The sequence below is a fragment of the Mytilus californianus genome, unplaced genomic scaffold, assembly GCF_021869535.1.
Source record: "Mytilus californianus isolate M0D057914Y unplaced genomic scaffold, xbMytCali1.0.p SCAF_5, whole genome shotgun sequence".
Classification (NCBI taxonomy): Eukaryota; Metazoa; Mollusca; class Bivalvia; order Mytilida; family Mytilidae; genus Mytilus; species Mytilus californianus.
The window spans coordinates 83,049,339-83,076,102 of NW_026262701.1; the positions used below are offsets into that span (position 1 = coordinate 83,049,339).

The 26,764-nt window shown below is 30.8% G+C and overlaps 1 protein-coding gene and 2 long non-coding RNA genes across 4 annotated transcripts in view; 2 read left to right on the plus strand and 1 right to left on the minus strand.

Moving 5' to 3' along the window:
* Window positions 1–7,184: 7,184 nt before the first annotated feature.
* Window positions 7,185–9,335, plus strand: LOC127703202 (uncharacterized). Its single transcript, XR_007982758.1, has 2 exons — window positions 7,185–7,809; window positions 9,125–9,335. It is a non-coding gene; the product is annotated as an uncharacterized LOC127703202 (long non-coding RNA).
* Window positions 9,336–9,457: 122 nt separating this feature from the next.
* Window positions 9,458–26,550, minus strand: LOC127703188 (uncharacterized). 2 transcript variants are annotated; one of them, XM_052207717.1, is made up of 11 exons: window positions 26,163–26,550; window positions 21,872–22,043; window positions 20,162–20,317; window positions 18,831–18,967; window positions 18,199–18,350; window positions 17,307–17,492; window positions 15,235–15,417; window positions 14,197–14,322; window positions 13,227–13,358; window positions 12,411–12,527; window positions 9,458–11,482 (listed from the first exon to the last, which is right to left on the minus strand). In XM_052207717.1, the coding sequence occupies exons 1-11, from the start codon at window positions 26,176–26,178 to the stop codon at window positions 11,351–11,353; spliced, it is 1,509 nt and encodes a 502-aa protein (XP_052063677.1). In that variant the 5' UTR covers window positions 26,179–26,550; the 3' UTR covers window positions 9,458–11,350. The 2 variants fall into 2 exon arrangements, with proteins under 2 accessions (XP_052063677.1, XP_052063678.1); XM_052207718.1 differs by lacking the exon at window positions 26,163–26,550 and adding an exon at window positions 25,562–25,625.
* The window catches only part of LOC127703201 (uncharacterized), a 41,046-nt gene continuing 40,020 nt past the window's right edge, over window positions 25,739–26,764 (plus strand). The window contains exon 1 of the long non-coding RNA XR_007982757.1: window positions 25,739–25,863. This is a non-coding gene — a long non-coding RNA (uncharacterized LOC127703201). The remainder of the gene's footprint in view (window positions 25,864–26,764) is intronic.

The window sequence follows — 26,764 nt, forward strand, 5'->3', positions numbered from 1 at the left end:
TTTCTATTTTAGCTTTTCATCTTTTCATGACTTTCTACTGAAAGACTAAAATTTGCACTGTTATTCAAAATATTAAAAAAATATAAATAATACATTTGCGATCCCTTTCAAGTTTTATTGCCTATGAGAACTAGATACTCCCATCTCAGAACTGTTGAGTGACACTCGATCTCTACAACCACTATTGGAGTTATTGCGATGAAGCTTTTTAAAACTCGGATTATATTTCTGATTTGATTAGTAATTGCAGGAATGTTCCAAGACAATTGACTTTCAATTTTACATCTGTTTAATCCATCTGGTATCTAGTACAGCAACCATCCTAAAACATAGTTTGTTTTGCTTGCGATAAATGTAGTGGAATGGAAAATTGCAAGTCACCATTCTGAGGGAGGACCTTAAAGGCTAAAACTACTTGTATAAATTAAAGCTGTATTTCATATATATGGTTCACCTGACTTTGAACCTAACTTTATGGTTCATATATTAATGATTGTCAGTTTCTTAGTTGCCTAGAGATATCTGTCATCTATCTATGATCTTTATAATTATGTTTTATCCTGTCACCCGACCGTGGTCTCATTTTCAGGGTTCATCTCTCAATGTTTTAGTTTTCTTGATTAGTTCAATTTATTAGTTAAAAATCTTTGTGTGATCATCGTTAAGTGCACAAGCCCAATTAATGGTGTTCACCTGACTAAGACTTTATTTCATTGTTCATTCAGATGAATTAAGTTTTTAATGATTACAACAATATAGGTTAGTTCAAACATAAATAAAACACAGGTAATTTTAAATGAGATGCAGGTCGCAAGGTTGCCTCTAAACCCCTCAAATTCGCAGGTCCCATTTAAGGTAGCACAATACAAAGATTTTTTCACCCCCAATCAGACAACTTTAAACTGATGTAATTTCTTTCATCCAGCTTTAAATTTTATAAATGAGGTACCAAAAGAAAGATTAATCTTTCAAATGGTGATTATTTCATTATGACATGATTATTACATAATTAATTATTATGTAATTAGTTGCTATATTGTGATGTCCACACTTGAATGAAATTAGCTTCTTTGTTATTCATACCGTCCCAAAATATTTTATAGATTCTTGTGCAACACAGTTTGACCTCCAAAAGGGTGTCTCAGATTTTTCCTATTTTATTTCATTCTCTCATAAACCTTCAATGAAGTTTGCAACCTCAATTCATAAGAGATCACTAAATTAAATTGGGTATAAAATTTGTTCTATTGATGTTTTTGGAAATCTGAGACACTCTTTTGAAGATAACTGGTCAAGGAACAACGTGTGAAAATCAAGCATATAGAGGCACCCATCTAGGAGCTAATTTCATTTAAAACTACATTTTCATGACAAAATGAATGTGTCACAATTGAATAAATAAGGATTTTCCTACTTGTACCCCATTAACTTCAATATAATTCACACATATATCATGGGGATACTTCAGGATTGGCCTTTAATCATAAACCAATTAGGTTTTGACCAGTAAGAAAGCATTCCAATTCAGCATTTCTAAATATATAAAGAAAATGCACACCCTATGCATCAACAATCAGATCTGGCGGGAGATGTTATATCATTATTGACCTTGCTGTAAGTCAGTTGCTACTGATATGGTCAAAACTCCGCCCACCATGATAAACCTTTACTATTAATGATCTCAGAAGTTTAATTACACATTGCATTTACTTTTTTCAATATGGATTTTATTCTTTTAGTACATAAAATGGTATATTTTGATTTTTGCATTGTTACAAAAAGTAAGCTATGCATGTGTTCACAAAATGATCAGTTGGTCAGTCTTGAGGATCCTCATGGGGGATTTCAAGAATTATAATTGTATACAATGACAATATGGTGTTTTACACAAAGTAGTTTTTTTTCATTTTTTGCAGTTTGAAAATGAAGTATTTAATTTGTATTTTCTTTTAAAAAGAATTCATATTTAAACATTCTCCTCAAGAAATTCTAGTATAAACATCAGCAACATTTATTGTTGTACAATTATAATTGTTTAATATCTGTACATTTATATTTTGATTCCCTCTTTAGCTCCAAATAGTTGTTTTGTTTTTTCTCCTGACATCTCCAATACAGAAATGTATTTTTATTTGGAATTCATTATCTTTCATTTTTCCATAAATCCCTAATCCACCTCTTTTTCATAACTGTTATTTTTATTGCTGGTCAGTGGTTGTAAAGCTATCATATGATTCTATTGATTAACCACATAGTACTGCCCACATGTTCTTATCTTGTATCAGTCAGACACGTGCATTTGTTTATAAAACTAATTATCATCAAAACTCATTAACACTGCAAGATATGTAAATATTTTTTTCTTCTGTGGTTTTTGAATATTAAGAAGTATTAAAAACAGCCGAAAATGAAATTTTGATAAAATTTAGTTGCTTTTGTATTGTGCTACCTTAAACCAAGATCACCTGACCTTGGTCTCATTTTCATGGTTTGTTGATCAGTGTTAAGTTATTGTTGCGATTAGTTCAGTTTCTCATTTAGAATGAGTAATAGTTAAATTATCTTTGTCCTGTGGAATCATTGTGAGTTGTTTAAAGTCTATCTACTAGTACAGGGTTCACTTGACCTTGACCTAATTAAACAGATCATAAATTGAAGTAAAGTTTTGATAGTAAGTATAAAATAAGGAGATGAGACAACTATCCAATAGACTCCAAATGACATTTAAGCAATTAAAATCACCGTATAATCGGCTATAAACAGGACTGACATGACAAAATGTGAAAAAATTCAAACAACAAAACCAAAGTCCTGATTTATGACAAAGCAATAAACAAATAACAGACAGCAACCAACCACAGAATTACAGGCTCAGGATTAGGGACAAGAACATACAGAATGTGGTGGCTTTAACATGTATGTGAGCCCTCAACCCTTCCCCTAACCTGAGACAATGCCATAGTGTAAGAGCGCAACATAGAACAAATTGCAAAAATATGTCGGAAATGACATAACTCATCTTATAGACACAAAGCACAAAAAACAACTAGCTTAAAGACAAAAGACGCAAATTACCAGTCTAAGAGTACTAGCTAATTCAAAGCCAATAACAACTAATAGATAAATCATGTTCTCCCAGACTAGAGTATTAGTTGGAACACATCCACCTGATTTGTTAAGATGTCAGAAAGAGTTTGAGAAAAGCATGATCTTGTGCCATGCCAAAGTGTAAGTACATAATATCAACACAGATGTGGATCCAGGATTTTGAAAAAAGGGGTAACTGGTGAAAAGTCGATTAACAATAAATATAGCTTAATAAGGGTCCCCCAAATCTGGTTCTGAAACAAAGGATCATGGTTGAGTTTTTCAGTGACTAAGAAGTCGAGCTTTTGCCATCACTTGTTGTCATAAATTTTTTTAAAGCTCTGAAACTACTGAACTGATTTCAACCAAACTGTAGGTGAATTATCCTTATGGTATTGAGTAGAAATTTTGTGTTTTTTTATTTCAGTAAATCAACAAACATGGAAACCATGGTTTAAAATAGAACATATTGGTAATATGAAGTTTTTGGTTTATAACTGAAAAACTAGAGCAGTCTGAGCAAAACTGACATCCAGGTCAAGATCTTTAAGCACGAAAATTTTTAGATGAATTGGACAACACAATTTGGAGTCATTGCCTCTGAAATAATAATTTTTATCTTGAAAACTATTACAATGTATAGATAAAGAGAAATTGTCAATTAATTCCTTATTGGAGTTATTACCCTTCCATTTTTTTTTTTGGCAGAAACTATGATAGATAGAATCTTCAAAAAGCAAAAATTTTCAGCAAAGTAAGACCTACAAATAAGTCAAACATGTTATTGCATCTGAAAGACTATTTGTGTTAAAAAGCAGACATAGCGATCCTAGATTCCGTCAGCAGAGTCAACATTTAGGTTCAGAATTTTTAATACATCAATAACTTTGTCAAACCTTCATGGGAATTTAATGAAATTTTGACAGAAGCTTGTTTATGAGCAAATACAGTATCCAGGGCAACATTTTGAAAATGTTTATTTTTATTTTTCTGTATTTTACTGATAAAATTTTTTATGGACTTAGTTTTTTTACAATTAACATTCAGATTAAGTCTGAGGTTAAAGTTTGTTTCACATCAAATACTTTGTCCAACCTTCATAAAATTTTATGAAATCTGTGAGTCCATCCATCCGGACTTGTTAGCACTCTCACATGTACAATTCTTGGCCAATTTTTATAAAACTTGTATCATAGGTTTATATCAGCAATGTCTTGGAGGAGTTGAAAATCAGTGCTGATCAATTATTTTTAAAAGAGTTATGCCCCTTAGAAATATTAGTTACATGGAAAATTGCATCGATAGCGCTCTCATGTGTACAATTCTTGTCAGATTTTTATGAAACTTATATTGTAGGTTTATATCAACAATGTCTTGGACAAGTTCGAAAATCAGTATCGATCAATTATTTTAAAAAGAGTTAAGCCCCTTGGAGACATTAATTATATGAAAAATTGCATCATTAGCGCTCTTGTTTGTACAACTCTGGCCAGATTTTTATGAAACTTATATCATAGGTTTATATCAGCAATGTCTTAGACGAGTTCGAAAATCAGTGCCGATCAATTATTTTTAAAAGAGTTATGCCCCTTGGAAACTAACTATATGGAAAATTGCATCGTTAGTACTTTCATGTATACAATTCTTGCCAGATATTTATGAAACTTATATTGTAGGTTTTTATTAGTGATGTTTTAGATGAGTTGGAAAATCTGTGCTGATCAATTTTTTTAAAAAAGAGTTATACCCTTGGAAATGTTAATTATATGGAAAATTGCCTTGTGAACGCTCTCATGTGTACAATTCTTGCCAGATTTTTATGAAATTTATTTTATAGGTTTGTATCGTCAATGTCTTAGATGAGTTCGAAAATCTTTGTACCTCAATTATTTTTAAAAGAGTTATGCCCTTGGAAATATTAATTATATGGAAAATTGCATCTTTAGTGTACAATTCTTGCCAGAATTTTATGAAATTTATATCATAGGTTTATATCAGCAATTTCTTTGACACTTTTGAAAATAAGTGCTGATCAAATATTTTTAACCAGTTATGCCCCTTTGAAATATTAATTTTATTGGAAATCACATTGAATTTGCTCTGAAGCATTCCTTTCTCAAAGATATTTATCAACAGTTTCAAAGAACGAAAAAAAAAGGTTTATTTATTAGTTATTGCCCTTGATCCTTGGATAGAAAAAATATGTGCAATGCAGGGGACATTGGAACTCTGTTCTTTTATTAAATGTTAAACAGTAAGTTTTTTTTCAGAAAGTATGGTAGATCAACAGAAACTTTGAAAAAAAAGGTTCAGCACTGATGCTGGTAAAAATAAATAAATAAGCTATTTGACTGCACTCATAACCGCTAACACGACTTCCTTGAATCCACTTTAAAAAAGCAAAAACCTAACAAGAAACCCTCAGAATGATTAAAACTAAGTTTTGTTCTATTCTGCAGTGAATTAAGATATTTCAGAAACAATCTACGTATGGTAGACGACAAAATCTCACATCTGCCTTTTAAACTAAGAGAGCTGAAAGAGATTTTTGTCTTGCCTGCCCTAAATTTCATGGTTCAGTGACTGCTTTGAAAAAGTTTTAGATTCTTTGTCATGTGAATTTCTAACTTATTATGAGTAATAGGATAACTATATTTGGTATATGGGTTCCTTGCAACGTTTACATGTTCACCAGACAGGGTTCAGCAGACCTGACCTCATTGTCAAGGTTAAAGTTACATGATTAGGTTTATTTCTCAAACACTATAAGCAGTAGGTCAATTGTATGTGGAGTATGGAATGATTGTAAGGGTACGTGTCAGTCTGTCAGGTTTCATCTGACCTTGACCTCATTTTCATGGTTCAATGGTCAATGTTAAGTTGTATTTTTTTTGGTCTCTTTTTCAAATACTGTAAGCAATAGGTCAACTTTATTTGTATGAATTAATTGTAAGGTGTACATGTCTGTGTGGCAGACATCAGTTGTCTTTGACCTTATTTTCATGGTTCATTGGTCAATGTTAAGTTTCTGTAGTTTGGTCCTAATTTCACACACTATAGCTGAAAAATCAGCTATAATTGGAGTATGGAATGATTGTAAGGTTTATGTGTCTGTCTGGGAGGGTTCATCTGACCTTGACCTCATTTTCATGTTTCATTGGTCAATATTTAGTTTACCTGGTTACGTCTGTTTTATAGATATTATGAGCAATAGGTCAAGTTCTATATTTGGTGCATAGAAATATTGTGAGATGTACATGTCTACTTGACAGGTTTAATTTGATCTTGACCTCATTTTCATGGGTTATTGGTCAATGTTAAATCTTCCTGCTTAAGTCTGTTTCTTAATTACTATAAGCAATAGATTAACTATAATTAAAGCAAGGAATGATTGTATGATGTACATGTCTATCTGCTATGTATCATCTGACCTTGGCCTTTTCATGGTTCATTGGTCAATGTTAAGTGCTCACAGATTGGTTTATTTCTTTTATATTATAAGCAAAAGGTCAACTATATTTGTGTATGGAATGATTTTAAGGTGTATATGTGTCTCTTCTAGAGTTTATCTGACCTTAACCTTATTGTCATCGATCAGGGATTATGTTAAGTTTATGTGATAATTATAGTAAAACCTTTTATTTTTGTAGACTTTCAACATTAAATCAATTATGGTCAGTACAGCAGGCAAGACATTTCAGTGTGTGCACTCTTGCTAAGATGATGATGATGGATGGCTGGTTAAAGTCCAGCGGCAAATTATTATACATATTGAGGATGAGAACAATGTTATATGAATATATTAACCCTGCTTTGTACAAGACCGACACACTGAGCCGGATTTATAATGTGCTAGTTCACAAGGTAACAGTCCGCAGAAAGACGTGTCGCCTTATCTGGACACATTATTTTGACTCCGAGACGACCAGTCCTTGCTCTTAGTCTCGTGCTTAGCGGAGAAGCAGCAAATACCAATTTTAAAGTCTTTGGTTTGACCCGTCCTTTGTTTGAACCCACAACCTCCCGCACTTGAGGCAAACACGCTACCACTGAGGCGATCTCTTGTTATTAAAGAAATACAAATTATAAAATTTAACTTTTATTATATTTATTCTCAAAAACAAGTTATGTTCATTTATAAAATATATAACAATGTCAATATGGCAATCATCAATGAGAAAAGATAATAATTTGGTAAATATTGAAAAGGGTAGTAAAGGGTTTTTTTTGTGCAACATCTTTTCCTATTTCACTTAACATGCAAGAGGATCCTTATTCAACTTCTTAATTTTATGCAATATATTCATTTGCTTTATGAAAGGGATAAAATTATTTCTCATTTACCATTTATAAACAATTTTAGTTTCAATCCTTCTTAAACATATTTTTTTCTTTTCACAATCTAAATTGTATAAAAACAATCACAACAGTTGTGTTCTAAAAATTCTAGACAATATCTTAATATTGTTACAAACAATTTAACTTTAAATTCAGAATAAACACAAAAATGAGACTAAGTTCACATTTCTTATTTAAATATGTATGTTTCATCAAGCATATATTTGACTTCCATTGATAAATTCACACTTCAGTCAATATATTTTAAAGTTTGCATTAATAAATGTGCGTCACAATTTCTATATTCACAGTGCCTGACGAAGCAACATAATATTTTATGTTAAGTTGTCTACCTGCAATAACTTGAAAGAGGTTATTGATGGGGTAAAAAAACTAGAGGCTCTAAAGAGCCTGTGTCGCTCACCTTGGTCTATGTGCATATTAAACAATGGACACAGATGGATTCATGACAAAATTGTGTTTTGGTGATGGTGATGTGTTTGTAGATCTTACTTTACTGAACATTCTTGCTCCTTACTATTATCTCTATCTATAATGAACTTGGCCCAGTAGTTACAGTGGAAAATATTTTGTAAAAATTTACAAAAATTTACAAAATTTATGAAAATTGTAAAAAATTGACTATAAAGGGCAATAACTCCTTAAGGGGTCAATTGACAATTTTGGTCATGTTGACTTATTTGTAGATCTAACTTTGCTGTACATTATTGCTGTTTACAGTTTATCTCTATCTATAATAATATTCAAGATAATAACCAAAAGCTGCAAAATTTTCTTAAAATTACCAATTCAGGGGCAGCAACCCAACAACATGTTGCCTGATTGGTCTGAAAATTTCAGGGCAGATAGATCTTGACCTAATGAACAATTTTATACCATCAGATTTGCTCTAAATGCTTTGGTTTCAGAGATTTGAGCCAAAAACTGCATTTTACCCTATGTATTATTTTTTTGCCATGTCGGCCATCTTGGTTTGCGGGCAGGGTCATCGGACACATTTTTTAAACTAGATACCCTAATGATGATTGTGGACAATTTTGGTTAAATTTGTCTTAGTAGTTTCAGAGGAGAAGATTTTTGTAAAAGATTACAAAAATTTACGAAAAATGTTTAAAAATTGACTATAAAGGGCAATAACTCCTTAAGGGGTCAATTGACAATTTTGGTCATGTTGACTTATTTGTAGATCATACTTTGCTGAACATTATTGCTGTTTACAGTTTATCTCTATCTATAATAATATTCAAGATAATAACCAAAAACGGCAAAATTTCCTTAAAATTACCAATTCAGGGGCAGCAACCCAACAACGGGTTGTCCGATTCATCTGAAAATTTCAGGGCAGATAGATCTTGACCTGATAAACAATTTTACCCCTGTCAGATTTGCTCTAAATGCTTTGGTTTCAGAGATATAAGCCAAAATCTACATTTTACCCCTATGTTCTATTTTTAGCCATGGCGGCCATCTTGGTTGGTAAGCGGGGTCATCGGACACATTTTTTAAACTAGATACCCCAATGATGATTGTGGCCAAGTTTGGTCAAATTTGGCCCAGTAGTTTTAGAGGAGAAGATTTTTGAAAAAGTTTACGGACGACGGACGCAGGACGACGGACGCAGGACGACGGACGACGGACGCAAAGTGATGAGAAAAGCTCACTTGACCTTTCAGGTCAGGTGAGCTAAAAAAAGAGAATAATGAACTTAAAGTTGGGTTTAGACTATTATTTCACAATTTATAAGTATTAGCATTCACATTTGAAGAATATTTGACAGTCTTAAAAATATGATTAAAACAATTACATGTTAACAGTAAAAATGTAAATAGCAATATCATATATAATCCTTTGATAAAACATTAAATACATAAAATTAAAAAAAAAATAAACACATACTATCAACAATTCTCGACTATCAGTTAACATTTTAATGAATGAATGGTAATTTCCTGTGTGTAGTTTGGACTGGTACCTACATTTTTTCCTTAAGTCTATAGGGGCTTTGTAGTCACAGAAATATATACACAAAAAAAAAAAAATTTACCCAATATTACCAGTTATATCATGAATTTTTAAAGAAATAACATGTCTTCCAAAAAGACATAAGTTTACATGGAAGATTAACTGTACAATAGTATTGCTTTATAATTATGTTTTGGACAATGGCTCTAAATTCATCCAAACTATTGCTGATGATTTGAACAATCAGGGGCAGATCCAGGATTTTTGAAAAGGGGAGGCATAATTTGCAATAACAGAATTTTTGAATGATTTTTGCCAAATTATTTTTCAATCAAACGATGGATATATTTATGAAAAATAAAAATTGGTGTATTTTTCAAAATTATATATATTAATCTTGATTTCTCTCATCATTCAACACATAACATTTACTCATATACAGAAGATTCATATTATTCACAGCACCAAATTTCGATAACATTATAAATTGCACAACTCTGAACTAAATTTTTCTATCAGTAATAATTTACAAATTGAAAGTTTGTAAATTTATACCAGACAAGCAGTTCAAATGTCAAAACGAAAACAAACATAAAAAATAGATTAACAGCAATATTGACTTTTTTTGGTCCCTTGTATATAGCAATGATATGTATATATATGTACCAGAACTCTGAAAATGCCCTTAATTAAACATACTCTCTTTTTAACAGATATCACTATTGGAAAATAAATTCATAAGAACACAAGATACACAAACATTTCAGTATAGAAAAATAGGTCTTTATCTGAAAAAATTAAAACCAAAAGTGCTGAGTTATCATTAATTTTACAATTGCTGATCAAATCATAATAGAAAATACCTTTTTTTACAGTATATAATGATATTTTTACCGTAAGTACATAGTACTTAAAATATTTTATGCAGAGGTCAGTATGTGTAGATAGTATTATGAATAATATTGACTGAAATTGTTTTCTATATTTTACTTACAGCAAAAAAAGGCAAATATTACTCAATATAATATTTCGAGGCAGAATGAAAAATAAGAAAATATTGCATCTGAGTCATTTTGAGACAGCACTGGGATTCTAACATCAAGGAATTCATTTTGTCTTTTAAATTCTTGAAATTATAAAAGTCAACATATGATATATGTAATAAAACAAGTATGATTCCCATGTGAAGGACACATGTTTCTGGAATAACCGTCATCAAGTAAACTTGAGACCCAAAAGTTTGGAAAGCAATGAATATAAAACATTTGAGAGATCAAATTAATATAAAATACATAGCATTAAGGTGTCAGACCACCACTTCAAAACCCCTTTATAATCAACCAAATTTTTCAATTTCACAGTTTTCTAAATATTTTACATTGAAACTAGGTATATTCTGAATTGTACATGTATGGCCTGTCTATATGCCATGTGTAAAGTCTTGTTCAGAAGACAACTGCTAATTTGCAACTGAATGGTATAGATAAAACCTATACTTAACTCATATAGTTTGAATTATGTAAGTTTGGTAGACATTAATCTTTGTTTTATCAAGTTTCTATGACAACTAGTTTAAACAATTTTAGGTTAACAAAATCTTTCAGTTTTTATCACAGAAGCTGAGTTTATTTACAAATCTACCACTTCTTGATTGTCAGGCTTGGAAAGAATATCTTTTGAATAACTTTCCAATAACAGAATAAAAACAAACAAACAAACAAAACTTAAAAAAAAAACAAAAATAATAACAATTCAATCTTTCAATTACAGAATTTTATCTCAATTTTAATTGACAAAAATACAAAATGATTTAAAACACGATGAATAACGAAATAATAAATGAAAGACAATCCATGGAGTAATAAATTAACCTTGTCAACTATTTACATTGTTCCAACAGTATAATGGAAGACAGTATGATAACTTAGATCAACATCACTGTTTAAATGTCCAGAGATCCTTTTGTTGGTTTAACACCATATAAAACTCCCCATCTTTGGTCACCCTGTGATGTTCTCACTAGCTTGTCATTCCATCCTTGTACCAGGTATTCATAATCTTCCAATGAAAATTCCTGTAAAATTCAATAATTGCATTTATTACAGAAGTTTGGCAGCATGAAAGTTTTAACAGTGGTAGGTTTAATAGATATAAGAAGATGTGGTACGAGTTCCAATGAGACAACTCTCCATCCAATGTTCACCATATTTAGAAGATGAGACTAATGGCCCCCAGTGACTTTTATAGTTTTGCTGCTACTATAAGTCAAACTTCACCCGGAATACCTTGAACAAGGTAAACTCGCAGGTGGATTTCCTGCAGATGATTGGAGCCTTGTGTGAGTGTTTTAATACAAAAAAAAGTGAACAACTGGTATCTAATTTGTCATAATTTTTTGTATAATAACATTCAAATATGGCTAGTATTGTTTACATGAAATTTTTCGCAGAAGCTTGCACCCCTGAAGGTAATGGAGGCATAGCTAAAGACTCAGTGATAGCAAAAGATAACAAACATGCATAACCGATCACCGACACAAAAGCTGGACTACGTTTTAAGTGAATAAACTAGAACATTTAAATTTACTCAGTAATTTACGTGACCAATGTTTTGAATTTGATAATAAAGTAAAATATTAGCAGTTAAGAATCAGTATTATTAAAATCATGGCAAATCTTCATTAACCATAACAGTCATATATATGCAGATGACAACACAAATAGTCTATGTCCAAAATGGAAAAGTTAGAGGGATGAAAGTACCTTTTCCTGGAATTTGGGATTGAGCCTTGATATTTGCAGGAATTCTGGAATAGCCAGTTAAATCGTCAGGAATTCAGGAATTTGGGATTGAATTCTATCTTGATGCGGTAACGGACACATTATTTTCATTGGAACTTGGGATTTGGCATTTATTTTCTCTGGAATTGGGGATGAGATCCCTTTCTTATAACCCCTCCTCTCCCCCTCCCCCAGGTAACTTTTATATAACGTTGGTTTTACCTTTACAAAATCATCCTTTATTGTTTCAAATTTGACCAGTTCTTTCTTCAGTGATTCTACGAACAGATCTGTACTGTCGTCTGCTTTAACTTGGGTAAATCCAACATCTTCTAATACCTAAAAAAAAGCATTCAAAATAAAAATTGAGTAAGATAGTTTAACAACAGCAGCTTCTTATAGTAACGTTTTAAGATAGTGTTATATTGACAAAAATTGTAACCTAACAAAATTAGTTTGCACTTTTTAACTCTAATCCAATTCATCATCTTGTCAGTCCATGTTTTTTCATTCAGATATTTTAATTGTTGAACTTTAATGAACAAAATTACCTTTTGACCGATGTATTCAGATGTGCGCTGCTAAACTTGTACAATCAATGGAATTTGAATGAACCTTTTTTAAATTTTTAATTGTGTAAGCTGTGATTAAAACTAAAATTTTTAATCTCACTTGTCGCCTTGTGCATTTTATATCAAGTAGAGGTCATTCCACTTTTTAATGTTTCCTAGAATTGTTGGGCCATCTCTCCATACGAAAATGTCACAATTCTGGACTGTACTATGGCTATGTCTTAAATTTATACCCCATTGACCTTATGACTTCAAAAAAGCATCAATCAGAATTGGTCTGTAATCTTAAGTTATTTCTCTTTTTTTTCTTACATTGTATTTTTAATGACAAACAGAAATCCCTGTAGACAACACATATGTCAGTTTTGAAAATGCATGAAATAACTGCTGTGGGACAGTTAGCAAAAAAAAACAATCAATTAATATAAAAAACAAAAAGTGCTGAATTATTACAGGACAGCATTACCTTTCCATACGATTTTGGTGATAAGAGATTATATCCTCGCTGTTTGACATAAGCCTTGAAAGCCTCAGTGTGTTCACCCTCACTACAACAGTAGTCAGATATAAAAATAATTCCTCCAGGTTTTAGCACTTTCTGAAATTGGATAAAGTATGGATAGAAATATATTCAGTTGTGAAGATCATCATTTAACTCCAATTTGTACTCAGTTTATTATGATCATATATCTTATTCAAATAAATCAAAGATATTTTAAGATAGAATATTTAATATGTAGTTGTGCAAAGATTTTTTGTTGTTTACAGAATAGTTTTTGTATACAGCTAATGTCCATATTTTTTTAGTCATACATTGAAATAACTTTGTAAACAATAGAATTTTATAAAATGCACGAAATGGGAGATAACTGTTGATTTTTAGAAAGATTTAACTGCTTCCACTTTTCATAGTAATTGTCTATGCATTAAATTTTGGTTGGATTTTATAAATGGGTTTCAAATTTTAAATGTTGACATTGTTGTATAACTCAGTTTTAAAGATTTAGTTTTTTAATTGCATCTGAATGTCAAAATAAAACATTTTTTTTAAATGAAATCTTTTTTTGAAAGATTATATATCACACCTATAGAAAAATAAACTTTTAAAGATATGTCAGTATGATTGTTTATCAGATACAACTGGGACTAATACATCAATTGGTCCCATGATACAAGCATTTGAAAAATTTACACTTTTAGCAGAATAAGAGGTCTCTGGATTTTTCATATTTGAAAAGTATATCAAAAATAAAATGAACTTCAAAATGTTTAGATACCAGAGGTATATTTGAGATGTGAGTTTTTCAAAAAATTTTGATAAATATAGGATTTCTAGGCATATGCATATTCTTGGAAAAAGCCAGATGGAGCTCAGAAACATGATGGAAAATTAAAAACACAAAAAGCAAACATTCACGACTTATAGAAATACTTACATAGAGTCTTTTGAATAGACCTGGTTTATCGTTTATATGTAAAATGGTATCCCTGCTGTAAACAACATCAAATGAATGGGGTGGGTATTCTCTCTTTGTAGCATCTGCAACTTCAAATTCCACTTGCTATTAAAAAAATATATATCAATAATACGTAGTATTAGCTTTAATTTCAGATAATAATTTGTTGTCTAATTGAAATTAGCTGAGTGTCAAATCCGAAATTATTCTAACTTTGAGATTAAAAATATCCTGAACTGTCATTATTAATACTTTTTAAAATCAAATCAGCAACTGCAACAAAGCAGCAGTGATGTGAAAGTATAAAATTGAATTTTCCCATCATAACTGATCACTAATGATTTCTTGACAAATGTTTTATTGGAACAGCTGTTACTAAAGACAAAAAACTCTTTATTTTATCTTTTCTTTATAATTACATTTTTAAGATATAAAAAGAAAACTACAGTCTTGATAAAGTATTCATATAACTTCAAACTTTTTTTGTTAATTGTTAATTCATCCCAAATCTTGCTTTAGACAAAAACAAATTTGTTTAAAGGGAGTTAATTTCTATTCATAGTTTATTCCTGTATGATTCTTTTGTCGATGAAGAATTATGAAAAAGTCTTACATTTAAAAGTTGCAGAAAGGGAGACAATTCAAAATTCAACAGTATTTAAAGTAATGTGATATCTGAAGATTATTTCTTTTGCTTACTCTTATAAGGAGATTTATAAAAAATATTTACCCGTGTTCCACACTGCATTTACAATTTTGGCAAGATAAATAATAAAGAAATACATTTAAATAGCCGGTACATAAAAAACTGTTATAGTTATCCCTTAATTCAGCAGCTTTGAAAAAATAAGCAGCAAGCAAAACAAACGAAATTAGTTTTCAGAACGACTTATTCCCTGAGACAGTTAATTGTGTGTGTGCTAATCCACATTGGCATAAGTATATATATATATAGCAATCATAGTTTTTTCCTTAATATGACATTAAGTAGGAAAACGCAGTTTTCAAATACACTACCTCAACAGAAACTCCAACCTCCTCTCGTCTTTTCAAAGCCAAGTTAATCATGTTTGAAGACAGATCTATTCCAACTACTTTTACACCAAAATCTTTAGCCATATAGAATGCACTACCACCAATCCCACATCCAACATCTAAAACTTTCTGTCCAGGTTTAAGATTTAGTCTAGATACAAATTCCTGAAATAATATAATGCAAATTACTAATTCTGACTATTAAGATGGGTCAAGATAAAAAGTTAAAGCTGCCGTAGTAAGATACAATTAGAAAAATCCCCATAAGTCCTTAAAAAAAAAATGCTATTTCTTCTTGACAAATACTAATGCATTTCAACCAAATCCTTGTAACTGGTCAGTTGAAAAATGAGTAGGTACCATTTGGGGGCTTGCCACAAAAACATATTATTTCTAAACAAAATCGAAAAGTTAAAGTGAAAACAATTCCTTTTTATGACTTTTTCATGTGCGTTCTATACATTTCTTCTCTGGAGGTATGTTTAGATACATAATTTTGTTTATTCTCAGAAGAACTTCAATGAGTTCCTGTGTGTGATCCTTAATGTACAAAAATCTTATAAAAACCTGAAATACAGCCCAATTAGGTAATGTTCACCTTAAGTGAAGATCCTTGAATCAAAATGAAATGCAATATTAAAGTTATTTTACCCTTTCCTCCATAATGAGGACTTTTAATGTGTCCCCTCTCCTCCATAAAGACACCTTTTGAAGCCCTCATGTGATATCCAGTTGAAAGTTTTGCCATTCAAAAATCTGCATCATTGACTTCATCAAAGTTGAATCCAATGTTAAAAAAGTACTTATCGGGATGTTAGATATAAATTTCCTTGATGAAATAATTTTCTTGCCATGCATTATTATTTAAAACATGATGATTTACAAAAAAAGTTGCTGTAACAATTTCTATTGAAGTTTTTATTTCATTAGATAAAGCTTATTTTCAACATTTGAAAAAAAAACTTTGCAAAATATGTTTATAAAAAATAATTCTCCATAAAAATAGTTTTAAAAGGGCAATAACTCCAATAAGCAGTCAATGGACAATTTTGATCATGGGGCTATATTGTAGATCTTGTATTGCTGATTAAGGTCAAGTAACAGTAAATAGGCTAGTGTCACAGATTTTGGTAAAATTTTGCATACAACTTTAGCTCGTTGAATTATATCTGAAAATTGAAAAAAATAATGCCTTTATTTCTTTTATTTTCTGAAATATTACTGATTGAATTCTTTCAAAATAGGTGAACATTTGTATAGAAAGCACAAAATCAGCAAAAAACGTTCATATAATTGTTAAAATCATCAAATCATCAAATCTCCAATTTCGAACACATAGATTTTTCTTTTGTTGATACATAAAATTCCGTTTTAATGACATAAATAATCACATGGTCACCGACTTCATTGGTAGTGAAAAATGTCAAATATCGACATTTTACTGTCTACAATGCGATGCTATTACATTTGTACCTTTATTTTGACATTATGTGGTATTTTTTTCACCTAGTACAACACTTTGAATGATGAATACTGTTAAAACGAAGTTGGTGACCCTACTATTATTTTACATGATTAAAACGGAAATTTGTGTACCAACAACATATAGTTTTTTGGAAAATCTATGTATTAAAAATTGGAAATTTGATGATTTTAAGACAAATTTTAGAACTTTTTTTAACAATTTTATGTGCTTTCTATACAAATGTTCACCTTTTTTGAAAGAATTTAATCACTAATATTTCAGAAATTAAAAGAGATAAATGCATTATTTTTTCGATTTTCAGTTAAAGTTCAACGAGCCAAAGTAGTATGCAAAATTTAAAGAAAATCTGAGACATAGCCCATTTACTGTAACTTGACCTTAAAGTTACTTTTTATGGTTTCAAAATAAAATTTGTGGTATAATTGTCAATGAGACCACTATCAACCAGAGACCATATGACATGGATGTAAGCAACTATAGGTCAGTCTTCTGTGGATACATTTATAAATTCATAGAACAAAAGATATTTGTAAAACTTCAACTTTTTCTATATTAAACATATTCTAACCTTTGTTGTTTCATATCCACCAGTACTTATATAAGTATGTCCAAAAATTCTTTCATATCTTAACACGCCATTCATAGAGTATTGTTGATTATCTAGAAATTCTCTGAATGTGACAAAGCCGTGTGTATCTTCTTGTCGTTTAACTTTCTGTACTAACCATACTACCTGGTTATTGTTCTTTTTGTGCTGTAATAAAAGTAGACATAGAGTAAACATCAATAACACAGAAACCCAACAACAGAAATTAAACAAATCAGACATCTATTGTTTTCTATGCTGTCTTTCATAATGGACAAGTGTCCGCAATGCATAGAAAGAGGGTAAATTTCCCTTGAAAATGATATAATTTAGATTTATCAGCATATTAGAAAAATCTTGCAACAGTTTATTCCATGTTGGACCTAAAAATTAGAAACTTTTGGCCAAAAGAGTATTTTGTAAGATTGTCCATACTATGCTTTTCAGGATAACTCAGTTGTTCCTTTGCTGGATAATGCTTTAACATTACCTCAGAACCTTACATTGACACTCTAAAAGATAAAACAACCTGAGGGGAATGACACAGGTGTATATATTTCTCCCATCATGCAAGTTAGCATACAAAATACTCCGCCAAATTTCCACTTTTTAACCAATTTTTTACTCCTTTCCCAGTTCTGAAAATCTTCTAAACAAAATGTTTATGTCTTTGAATTATCTTTCCCTTAAGAAAAGTATTGATGCTAATAAAGATTTTGGACACTAGATTAAAGTTAACTTATTCAGTTAGCAATTAGCGATTAGTGATTAATTATATTCAGCCTTGCAGACAGTTTATTCCTGGATACTCACTTTAACATAACAAATAAGAGGTTTCATGCAGACCAGATTATTTCCCCCTTGATATACTCACTTTTACATAACTAGTAAGAGGTTTCCTGAAGACCAAATCAAGCCCATACACCTTCCCTTCTTCTTCTGATGGCATTGTGACTGAATTAAAGATGGCTTCATATAAAGCTGGATCACGATAATTTGTTGGGTTTTGATCTCTTGGTTTGTCACCTGTAATTTAGATCAAAAAGGTCAACTTATTTTTTATTAAATCCATTTGTATTTGATTAAATTAACAATTCACAAGGCTTGTTTTTTTTTTAACACAACGAAATTTAAACAATTTGTAACAATTTGTAACACAAGCATTTTTAGAATCAAGCATAATATCATTACTTACAATTTATCGTACCTCTCTCTATATATATATACTACTATGTATTTTTCTAATATTGAGAAAGAATTGTTAATAAGGAAAGGGAAATAACCCTTGTATTTGATTAAAATTGTAAATAAATTTCCTGAATTATCAAGTTGTTATAATTCTCTTACTATGATTCCTCCATTAAAGGCGAAAGAATCTGAGACTGTGAGGGCTTGAATAATTCAAGTAACATTATAAAAATTATTTCTCTATGATGACCTTTTAAAACTTTTTTAACATGTAAAACAAAAAAGAATTCTATGTGTTTCCTAAAGTATATATAGTACCTGATTGATGAAAACAAGATTCTCTACAGAAGAAATAACCATCTTCTCTTAACCAGGTCAGTGATTTTCTTAATAGGTCTTGTATCTCTTCATCTTCCAAATACATCAGAAGCCAGTTAGAAAACACCAGATCAGTACTGAAAATATTATCAGTATTATCAATTAAAATTATATTTTATTTTTTAGTTTTCTATGTTGTGTTTTTTGTACTGTTGTTTATTTTTTTGTCGTTATTTGTTTGCCATGGCATTCTCAGTTTGTTTTCGACTTATGAGTTTGAACATCCCTCTTGTTTCTAATTCGCTTCTCTTTTATCTTAAATTCTAATTGGCTATTCAAAGTTGTAATGAAATACAGAGAGTTACCTCCCCCAAGGGTGACTGGGGAATAGAAATATGGTCACCATTGGTCTTCCTTCGACCGGCGGTAAAACCTTCGCTAAAGGGGGGGCGTCCGTTTGGCTGTGTGGGATGTACAAGTTCGCAGTCACGTCCGGTCAGAATGGGGATGTTAAATCTGATGCCTCGTGTGAAGAGAGTGCCACGTTCTTTGCACGTTAAGAACCCTTGCAACAACTCTTTGAGGGATCCGTAGGTGGCCTGTTGCAAGGCTAAATTTCTGTCCTCATCCAATATACCCTCATTTTCCCGTGGCAGTCCAAATTTCTCCGACCTTCATCCTGGACGCCCTCTATTACAGGACCTACCTATTGTATTTATTGTTAACTTGTTCTCGTCCTGAACATGCATGAAATATTTGCCACTGGACGTTAAGCAACCAACAATCAATCAATCAGAGAGTTACCTACAATTATAATGACAATGTTGTAAAAGTTACTTCCCAATGAACTGCTGTTATTGTTATATAATTTAATTTTGGATGTAACACGTCTTCTGATTGGCTGAAAGTATTTTGTCTATCAGCTCATAGACATAATTTTGTTTTGTAACCTTGACGCCATCATTTTTTATGATTTACTCCTTAAAAATGGAATTTAGAATCAAATTATTAGGAATGGCTGTAATATTTTTTCTGTCTATTCGAAATGACCTCCAAAATGGGGTGCACACTTTTAAATAACTCGCTACACAGGGCTTTTCAGTGTGCACCACATTTTTTATTTTAGTGTTATTTTTTCATAGACAGAAAAAATATTACAGTCATTCCTTAAATATACCTGCTGTTATTGTTATATACACCTGCTGTTATTGTTATATATACCTGCTGTTATTGTTACATATACCTGCTGTTATTGTTATATATACCTGCTGTTATTGGTATATATACCTGATGTTATTGTTACATATACCTGCTGTTATTGTTATACATACCTTTGCTCCAGAAGTTGTAGTTTTGTGACATCAGAACACATGTAATCTATGTTGTTAAATTTACAGTTGTTTTCCATGTTTTTATTGAGAAATTTCTGCATAAAGTCAACAGCTATAACTGATTTACTCTTCTCAGCAAATATTGCTGAGTATCTCCTAAAAGTTTTAAGATAAGAAATTTCATTATGTATTTAAGGATTTGTTGCTATTACTTATAAATACCAATGATAGAAAGGAGATGTGGGGTATATGTCAATGAAACAGCAACCTAACATAACAAAAAGACAAAAAGACATCAAAAACCTTTCAATATTAATTTCAGTCCTTTCTAAATTCTAGCTAGTCTATGTATCTCTTAGGAGGAGTTACGCTAACAAGAGACCTTTATCACACATTGCAATATTGAAGAAAGTAAGTTAAATGCACATTCTCAGGTGTTCTATAACTGTATAAGTTTCATCAATATCTGTCTTGCTGCTTAGGAGTTTTGCTTACCACAGACCATTTAAAAAATATTGCAATACTGAAGTAAGTAAGTTCAATTATCTCCCTTTTACATGTTGGACCAGGATTATATTCCTGTATGCACATCCTCATGAAAAGTTTCATCAACACCCGTCTAGCAGTTTAGAAAGAGTTGTGGTTATAAGAGAATCCATTCAATTTATAACCACATTACAAAATTGAAATAAGTAAGTTTGATAACTAATCCCTTTAAAGGGGCATTAGCTTTAGATTTAGACAAATGAATTGGGAATGTGGCAGATGATGCTCCCGCTTGCATATACAATGTAACGTTATAAAGGGACATAACTCAAGAACAGTAAAAGTGACGCTACCCAAATTTGTACTTGATCTGAGTTTTGTGGTAATAAGTATTGTGTATAAGTTTCATTACATTTGGTTGAGGCAAACTAAGTTAGAGAACGGAAGCAAAAAATTCAGCAATTTTCCATTTGTAAAGGGGCATAACTCTAAAATGTTAAAATTCATGCCACCAAAAGTCAAATTTCATCTGTGTTTTGTGGTAATAAGCATTGTGTATAAGATATATAACATTTGATTGAGGCAAACTCAAGTTAGAGAATAGAAATTAAAAACTCAGAAATTTTTCCTTTTGTAAAGGGGCATAACTCTAGAAAGGTAAAAGTGATGTCACCAAAATTCAAACTTGATCTGTGTTCTGTGGTAATAAGCATTGTGTATAAGTTTTAAAAACATTTGGTTGAGTCAAACTAAAGTTAGAGAACAGAAACCAATTTAGGGACTTACAGATGGACATACAGATGGATAAGGGTAAAACTACGGCAGGGGCATAAAAATTCCGAAAAGACTGAGAATTGTCTATAAAAAAAACCAAACATATGGTAATATAAAATGAAAAAAATAGGAAAAAAGTTTAAACAACTCCTCAATGGGAAGTGCACAACTTCAATAGGTTGAAGTTTCAGAATTCTAGGTTAAAAACTATAGGATTTGATTAATTTTTTGCTTAAGGTTATCTTCATGAAATAATTAAATCATATAACTTAAGTGCCCTAAAAGTCTGAAAAATATAAGTTAATTAAAAAAAAAAAATCTTGGGTTTGAATTAGTCCATTTATCTGAAACTCTTTGCCATGTCAGCCTCAGAATAAAATTCTAACTTCAAAACCTTTCTTATTATGGAATCATAAACATCTGTCCTGACATTTATTGAAATATACACACCCAATGCCAGCCCCCAGTTCCACTACATCTTTACTTTTTAAATTTGGTAAATATGAAAGAATTTCTGGTTCTTCATCTTTACACAGATCTCTGGCTGAGGAATCCAGCATCATTTCCTCTAATGTTGCATCCTGGGAATGCTCCTCCCAGTATTTTGTCATAGCATTTCTTGCTGAAAGTAGAAATATAAAAATATGGATGTCTTTTGGTTATTTTTATTGTTGGATTGTTGTCTCATTGAAATATAACCATCTTCTTTTATTCAAATATCAAAAGCTGTTTTATTTATATGACAATATGTTGGGTTTTTGTATTGTTAATAAAATTTATTTATTTTCTTACATTTACCATTATAACCTAATAAGGTTATACATTTGTATTGAAGGATCCAAGGTGCCTGATGGCAGAGTAATATAAGTATTTCTTCTAGAGTAGCCTGTTAACACTGAGGTTGTGAGTTTGAACCTGGCATGTGTCAGGCACGTGGCAGATGTGTTCAACTCCAATCAAAATTGACTAGGATTGCCTGCCAAAAATCAATGAACAGCTTATTATTTAATCATTATGGTTCTATGCAGGCACTCTGGCTTCCTCCACCAATAAAAACTGGCCACTAGTGCTAAAAATGGCATTAAACACCAATCAATCCATGATATTTATACTGTGATTTCAATGACTTCACTTTTTTCTATATTTAGAAATATTTAGCCCCAATGACTCATGCACTTAGATTATTAAAATTCACCATTGTACTCAGTTAAAAAACACCAAAAGTGTTAAAAGTATTAATATAAGGAACAAATAGTCATCATGGATGATCTGTCCTCAAATTTGTTCTATTTAATGCTACCTTATACATTTTACTTCAAATCAGATTTAATTTTATAGAAACCATTTCCATGACCAGATATAAAATGTGTAAAATTTTGATTATGTCACTGTATAAACATGATACTGAATATTGATGGTATAATAATAATTTTGCATAACTGTCAGTCAATACACAATTTTGATTTCCATGTTTATATTTAAATGGGACAGGGTTCAAACTAGAAGTTGTGACATTAATCAACATCATTATCAATCCAGGAATTTTTAACAAATCTTTGTTATGCAAACATCTGTGTAGATGATTATCATTCACAAGTTTATTAAGAATTTCCAAGAGATACAAACATCACAGGAAACTGTGATGTTAAATTGCAAAATTTTTTGAATTTGAAAAAATATAATTTTTATTGGTATTTGTCTTACTGCATATATGACAAGAGTTTCATATTTTTTCTTCTATAATAATTATTGAGAGTCTTGAAAATAATCAAAATTAATCAAAACTAAACATTTTGTTACATTTATTGGATGTGATTGTTTACTCCTTTCCTATAGACTGGACAGATCACACCAGAGTTTTAAAAAAAATCATATTTTTTCAATCTTTCACTAATAATTGTTTCCAGAATTGATGTCACAGAGTACTTTCTTACCCCATACATACTCCTAAATTTTGTATTAAAGCGAAAACTGCAAACTAATCAAAATTATTTTAACTGGGACAAACTTTTGTGTATTGAAACTAGGACACCTAACTGTTTGATTTATAAATAGGATAAAGGAATGATTATATATGGTTGGAGTGATCTTGGTCAAAGTGTATGGACATACACTAGCCTTGAACTTAAGATTTCAAGTATACTAAAAATTCTAATTTATTTTCCATGTACAGTATAATTAGTCCCTTATTGAAGACTATCAAGTAGTTTCTTTATATGGGAACATTTTTATTCAATAGCTAATTTATATTTCACACAAACAAAATATGCAAACATTTAAATAGCTTATTTTGTTCCTTTAAAATATTACAGTTTTTATTAAATACATGATTGAATAATAGCTTGGGACAATTGATGAAATCTCTGTATGACCAAAACCTGAATCTATCTTGATAGTGCTGAAATTATATAAATTAAAAAACAAATTTAGAAAATATTTATTTTGGTTTGAATGTGTTACACAGTTAGCCCATTAAAGTTTTAGCATATTAAGCAAGATAAAACTAATTCTTAAATATTATTCACTACCACCCCCACCCCCTTTATTTATATTTTTTGCTTACTAAGGCGAGACATGACTTGTAATAATTGTAATTTTTTTTAAATGACTGACGTTTAAATTTTAAGTACAATGAAATCTCATTAAATTTGATCTTTTCGACAATCCACACATATAACTTCTTCATCGGGAAAATTTTCTTTGACCAAATTTGACCGAAAATTTGTCCCCGATAAATTCATCATAGATTACCTTAGCCTTAATATAGTGAAAGTGACTTATTGAAGTCAATAGAAAGGTCAATATATGGTATAGCCTAGACTTTAGATTTCTACATAACCCATACATTCAGCATACTTTATTCACCACATATTTCCATAACACTGAATAAACTGTATGATAAAAGTCCTCAGTTATTGACCTTTTATAGTGTACGAGTACTAAAAAAGAGACGGCGCAGTTACTTTCCTAAGTTATGTTGTACGTCATTATTCGGTTTCCCTGTTCTCGTCATCATTTCAGAATACATAATAAGTTAATAAAAACCTTAAATAAGGGAGTAACTAATTTATATAAGGCATAGCACTCTAGAAGATGGTGTGAATAGGGGTTACTGAATCCCATTTCCCTCCCCCTACTACGAATTCCCCAGTCTCCCCTTACTCCCAGACGTTCCAATATGTCCATATGTTTTACTCCCCTTCCCTCTTCCCCCGTTTTCCGCCCCATTTACCCCTCATTCCGAGGTTCCCTTATCCCTGTCCAACCCCTCTTAGAGGATCTATAATTTCTAACTTGTATCCGACCAATTTCCCCAGAATTTCAATCTCTAGCAGAGTCAAAGTCAAAAAGCTATTGAAATTTATAAGAATTTTGAAACTGAATAGTCTAAAATATTCCAAGGATTTTTCCGACTGTAAAATCCTTGATACTACATATTCAATATTTTACAATCACTTTACGCGTATCTATTAAATCATATTGTTATCCAGCGTTAGACATTGTTGTTGATAGCAATTTTGATTAAAATATCGCAAATTTTACTTGTCTTTTTAAATTTTTACCAACGTGATTTTTTTTTAAACTCGACCTCTAATTTAATTAGTTTAAGAATGTCTTCCTTTTCTTGCGATAAAGTTTCGCAAAATTTGCCCAAATCGACCAAGATTGTAGTTTTAAACGCTGGTTTGCAGGCATTCAAAACTTTTGTCACATGTAAAGCAATTTAGTGTTAGAACCTTACAGTACACATATGAAGCTGTTATCGGCTGTGAATTAAAATAAAAGTTTTAAAGACTTATTGAAAGTGACCCTGAGGTGAAAACAAATCCAGGGGAAATTGGCCCTCCCCAGGGTACGTGTTAAGGACTAATACTATACGTTTAGTCCCAGCTCTATAAATAAGGGTCTGAGATTAAAACAGTTTATCTCATTAAAACGATAAACCAATTTGATGAAAGAGATAATTTCACATAATCACATAGCTTTTTCTTTCATCAGATTTAAACAGTGTGTTGATGAAAAAAGAAATAAGATATGTGCTGTGAAATACGTTTCAGTTAACGAACGACCGAATCAATTCTTTCATTAACCAGTAGTTTTATTTCAAATATATAGTAAAATTATGAAAATTTAACTTACGAAACAAGTTCATATTAAATATATATACGCTCTTTGACTATTTTCACACAATAAAGTCTTACGATACTCGAATGTCATGAACAGTTCACGGTATAAATAAGCTCTTTAAATGTTTTTATTTTGTGAAAATAGCCACTGCCGCGCATGCTCAAATTTTTTAATCAATAATAGCAAAATTTCTATCAGATGATTCTGAAACATCTGGAACCATTATATAATACGAGTGCTAGGCTACATTAGAATTCAATTTGTTGATGTTTTATTTGTAAGAATAAGTCTGAAGCAATCTTTATAGTTACTGGGTAAGCCGTTTTGCTAAATACTATAATTTTTCACATTCTTTTTTCCAATTTCATACTATTGATTTTTATTACGTCGCTGAGTCAAATGACTGCCAAGATGAAACCATGATTTACTTCAAAGTTTTAACAACACGCCTTGCAACCCCCTTTTTTCCCCAAACCACCACCATCACCACCACAACAAAAAAAAAAATAACCAAAAAAAATAACCCCAAAAAAATAATAAAAAAAAAAACAACACACAAACAAAAGAAACAACAAAAAAATAAATAGTAATTATATTTAAAAAATATCTATACCTGAACTTTCTGTCATTTTGTCCGTTTTAGTTAATTGTATGAACAAGTTTAAATTTATTTGGAAATTTAACGAATCTGGCGATTTTTACTATTTATATGAACTGACCAACGAATTTGCTATGAATATTGATTTCAATTACTGCTACTGAATATTCATGACGCACACTTCAGTGGTGGGGAAAAACGTGACGGACAGATGGATATGTAGTAAAAATTTTCCGTTGGCTTAGTTCAAGGATAAATATGTCAGTCTAACTTAGAAGGGACTGTTGTTAGTAGGTATTATCTACGCACTTATATCTGCATAAAGGTGTAGTGGAATTAGTCATATGAGGCCATTTGTGAATATCAGGGAGGTGTCTCAATATTTGATCAGGTTACTGGACAAATACTTAAAGCTTAAAGAACAGTTACTATATTATTAGTTGAATAGATAAGAACAAGAGCATAATTATATATTAAGAGAAATTAATTGAATATTAAAGCAAATTGAATAAAAATGCTCAAATACAAAAAAAGGAGCGCCAGTGGTTCTTAATTAAATGTTTTAACATCTAAAAAAGGATTCAGGTTTGCCATAGGATTTAAAAAACCGAATGTAT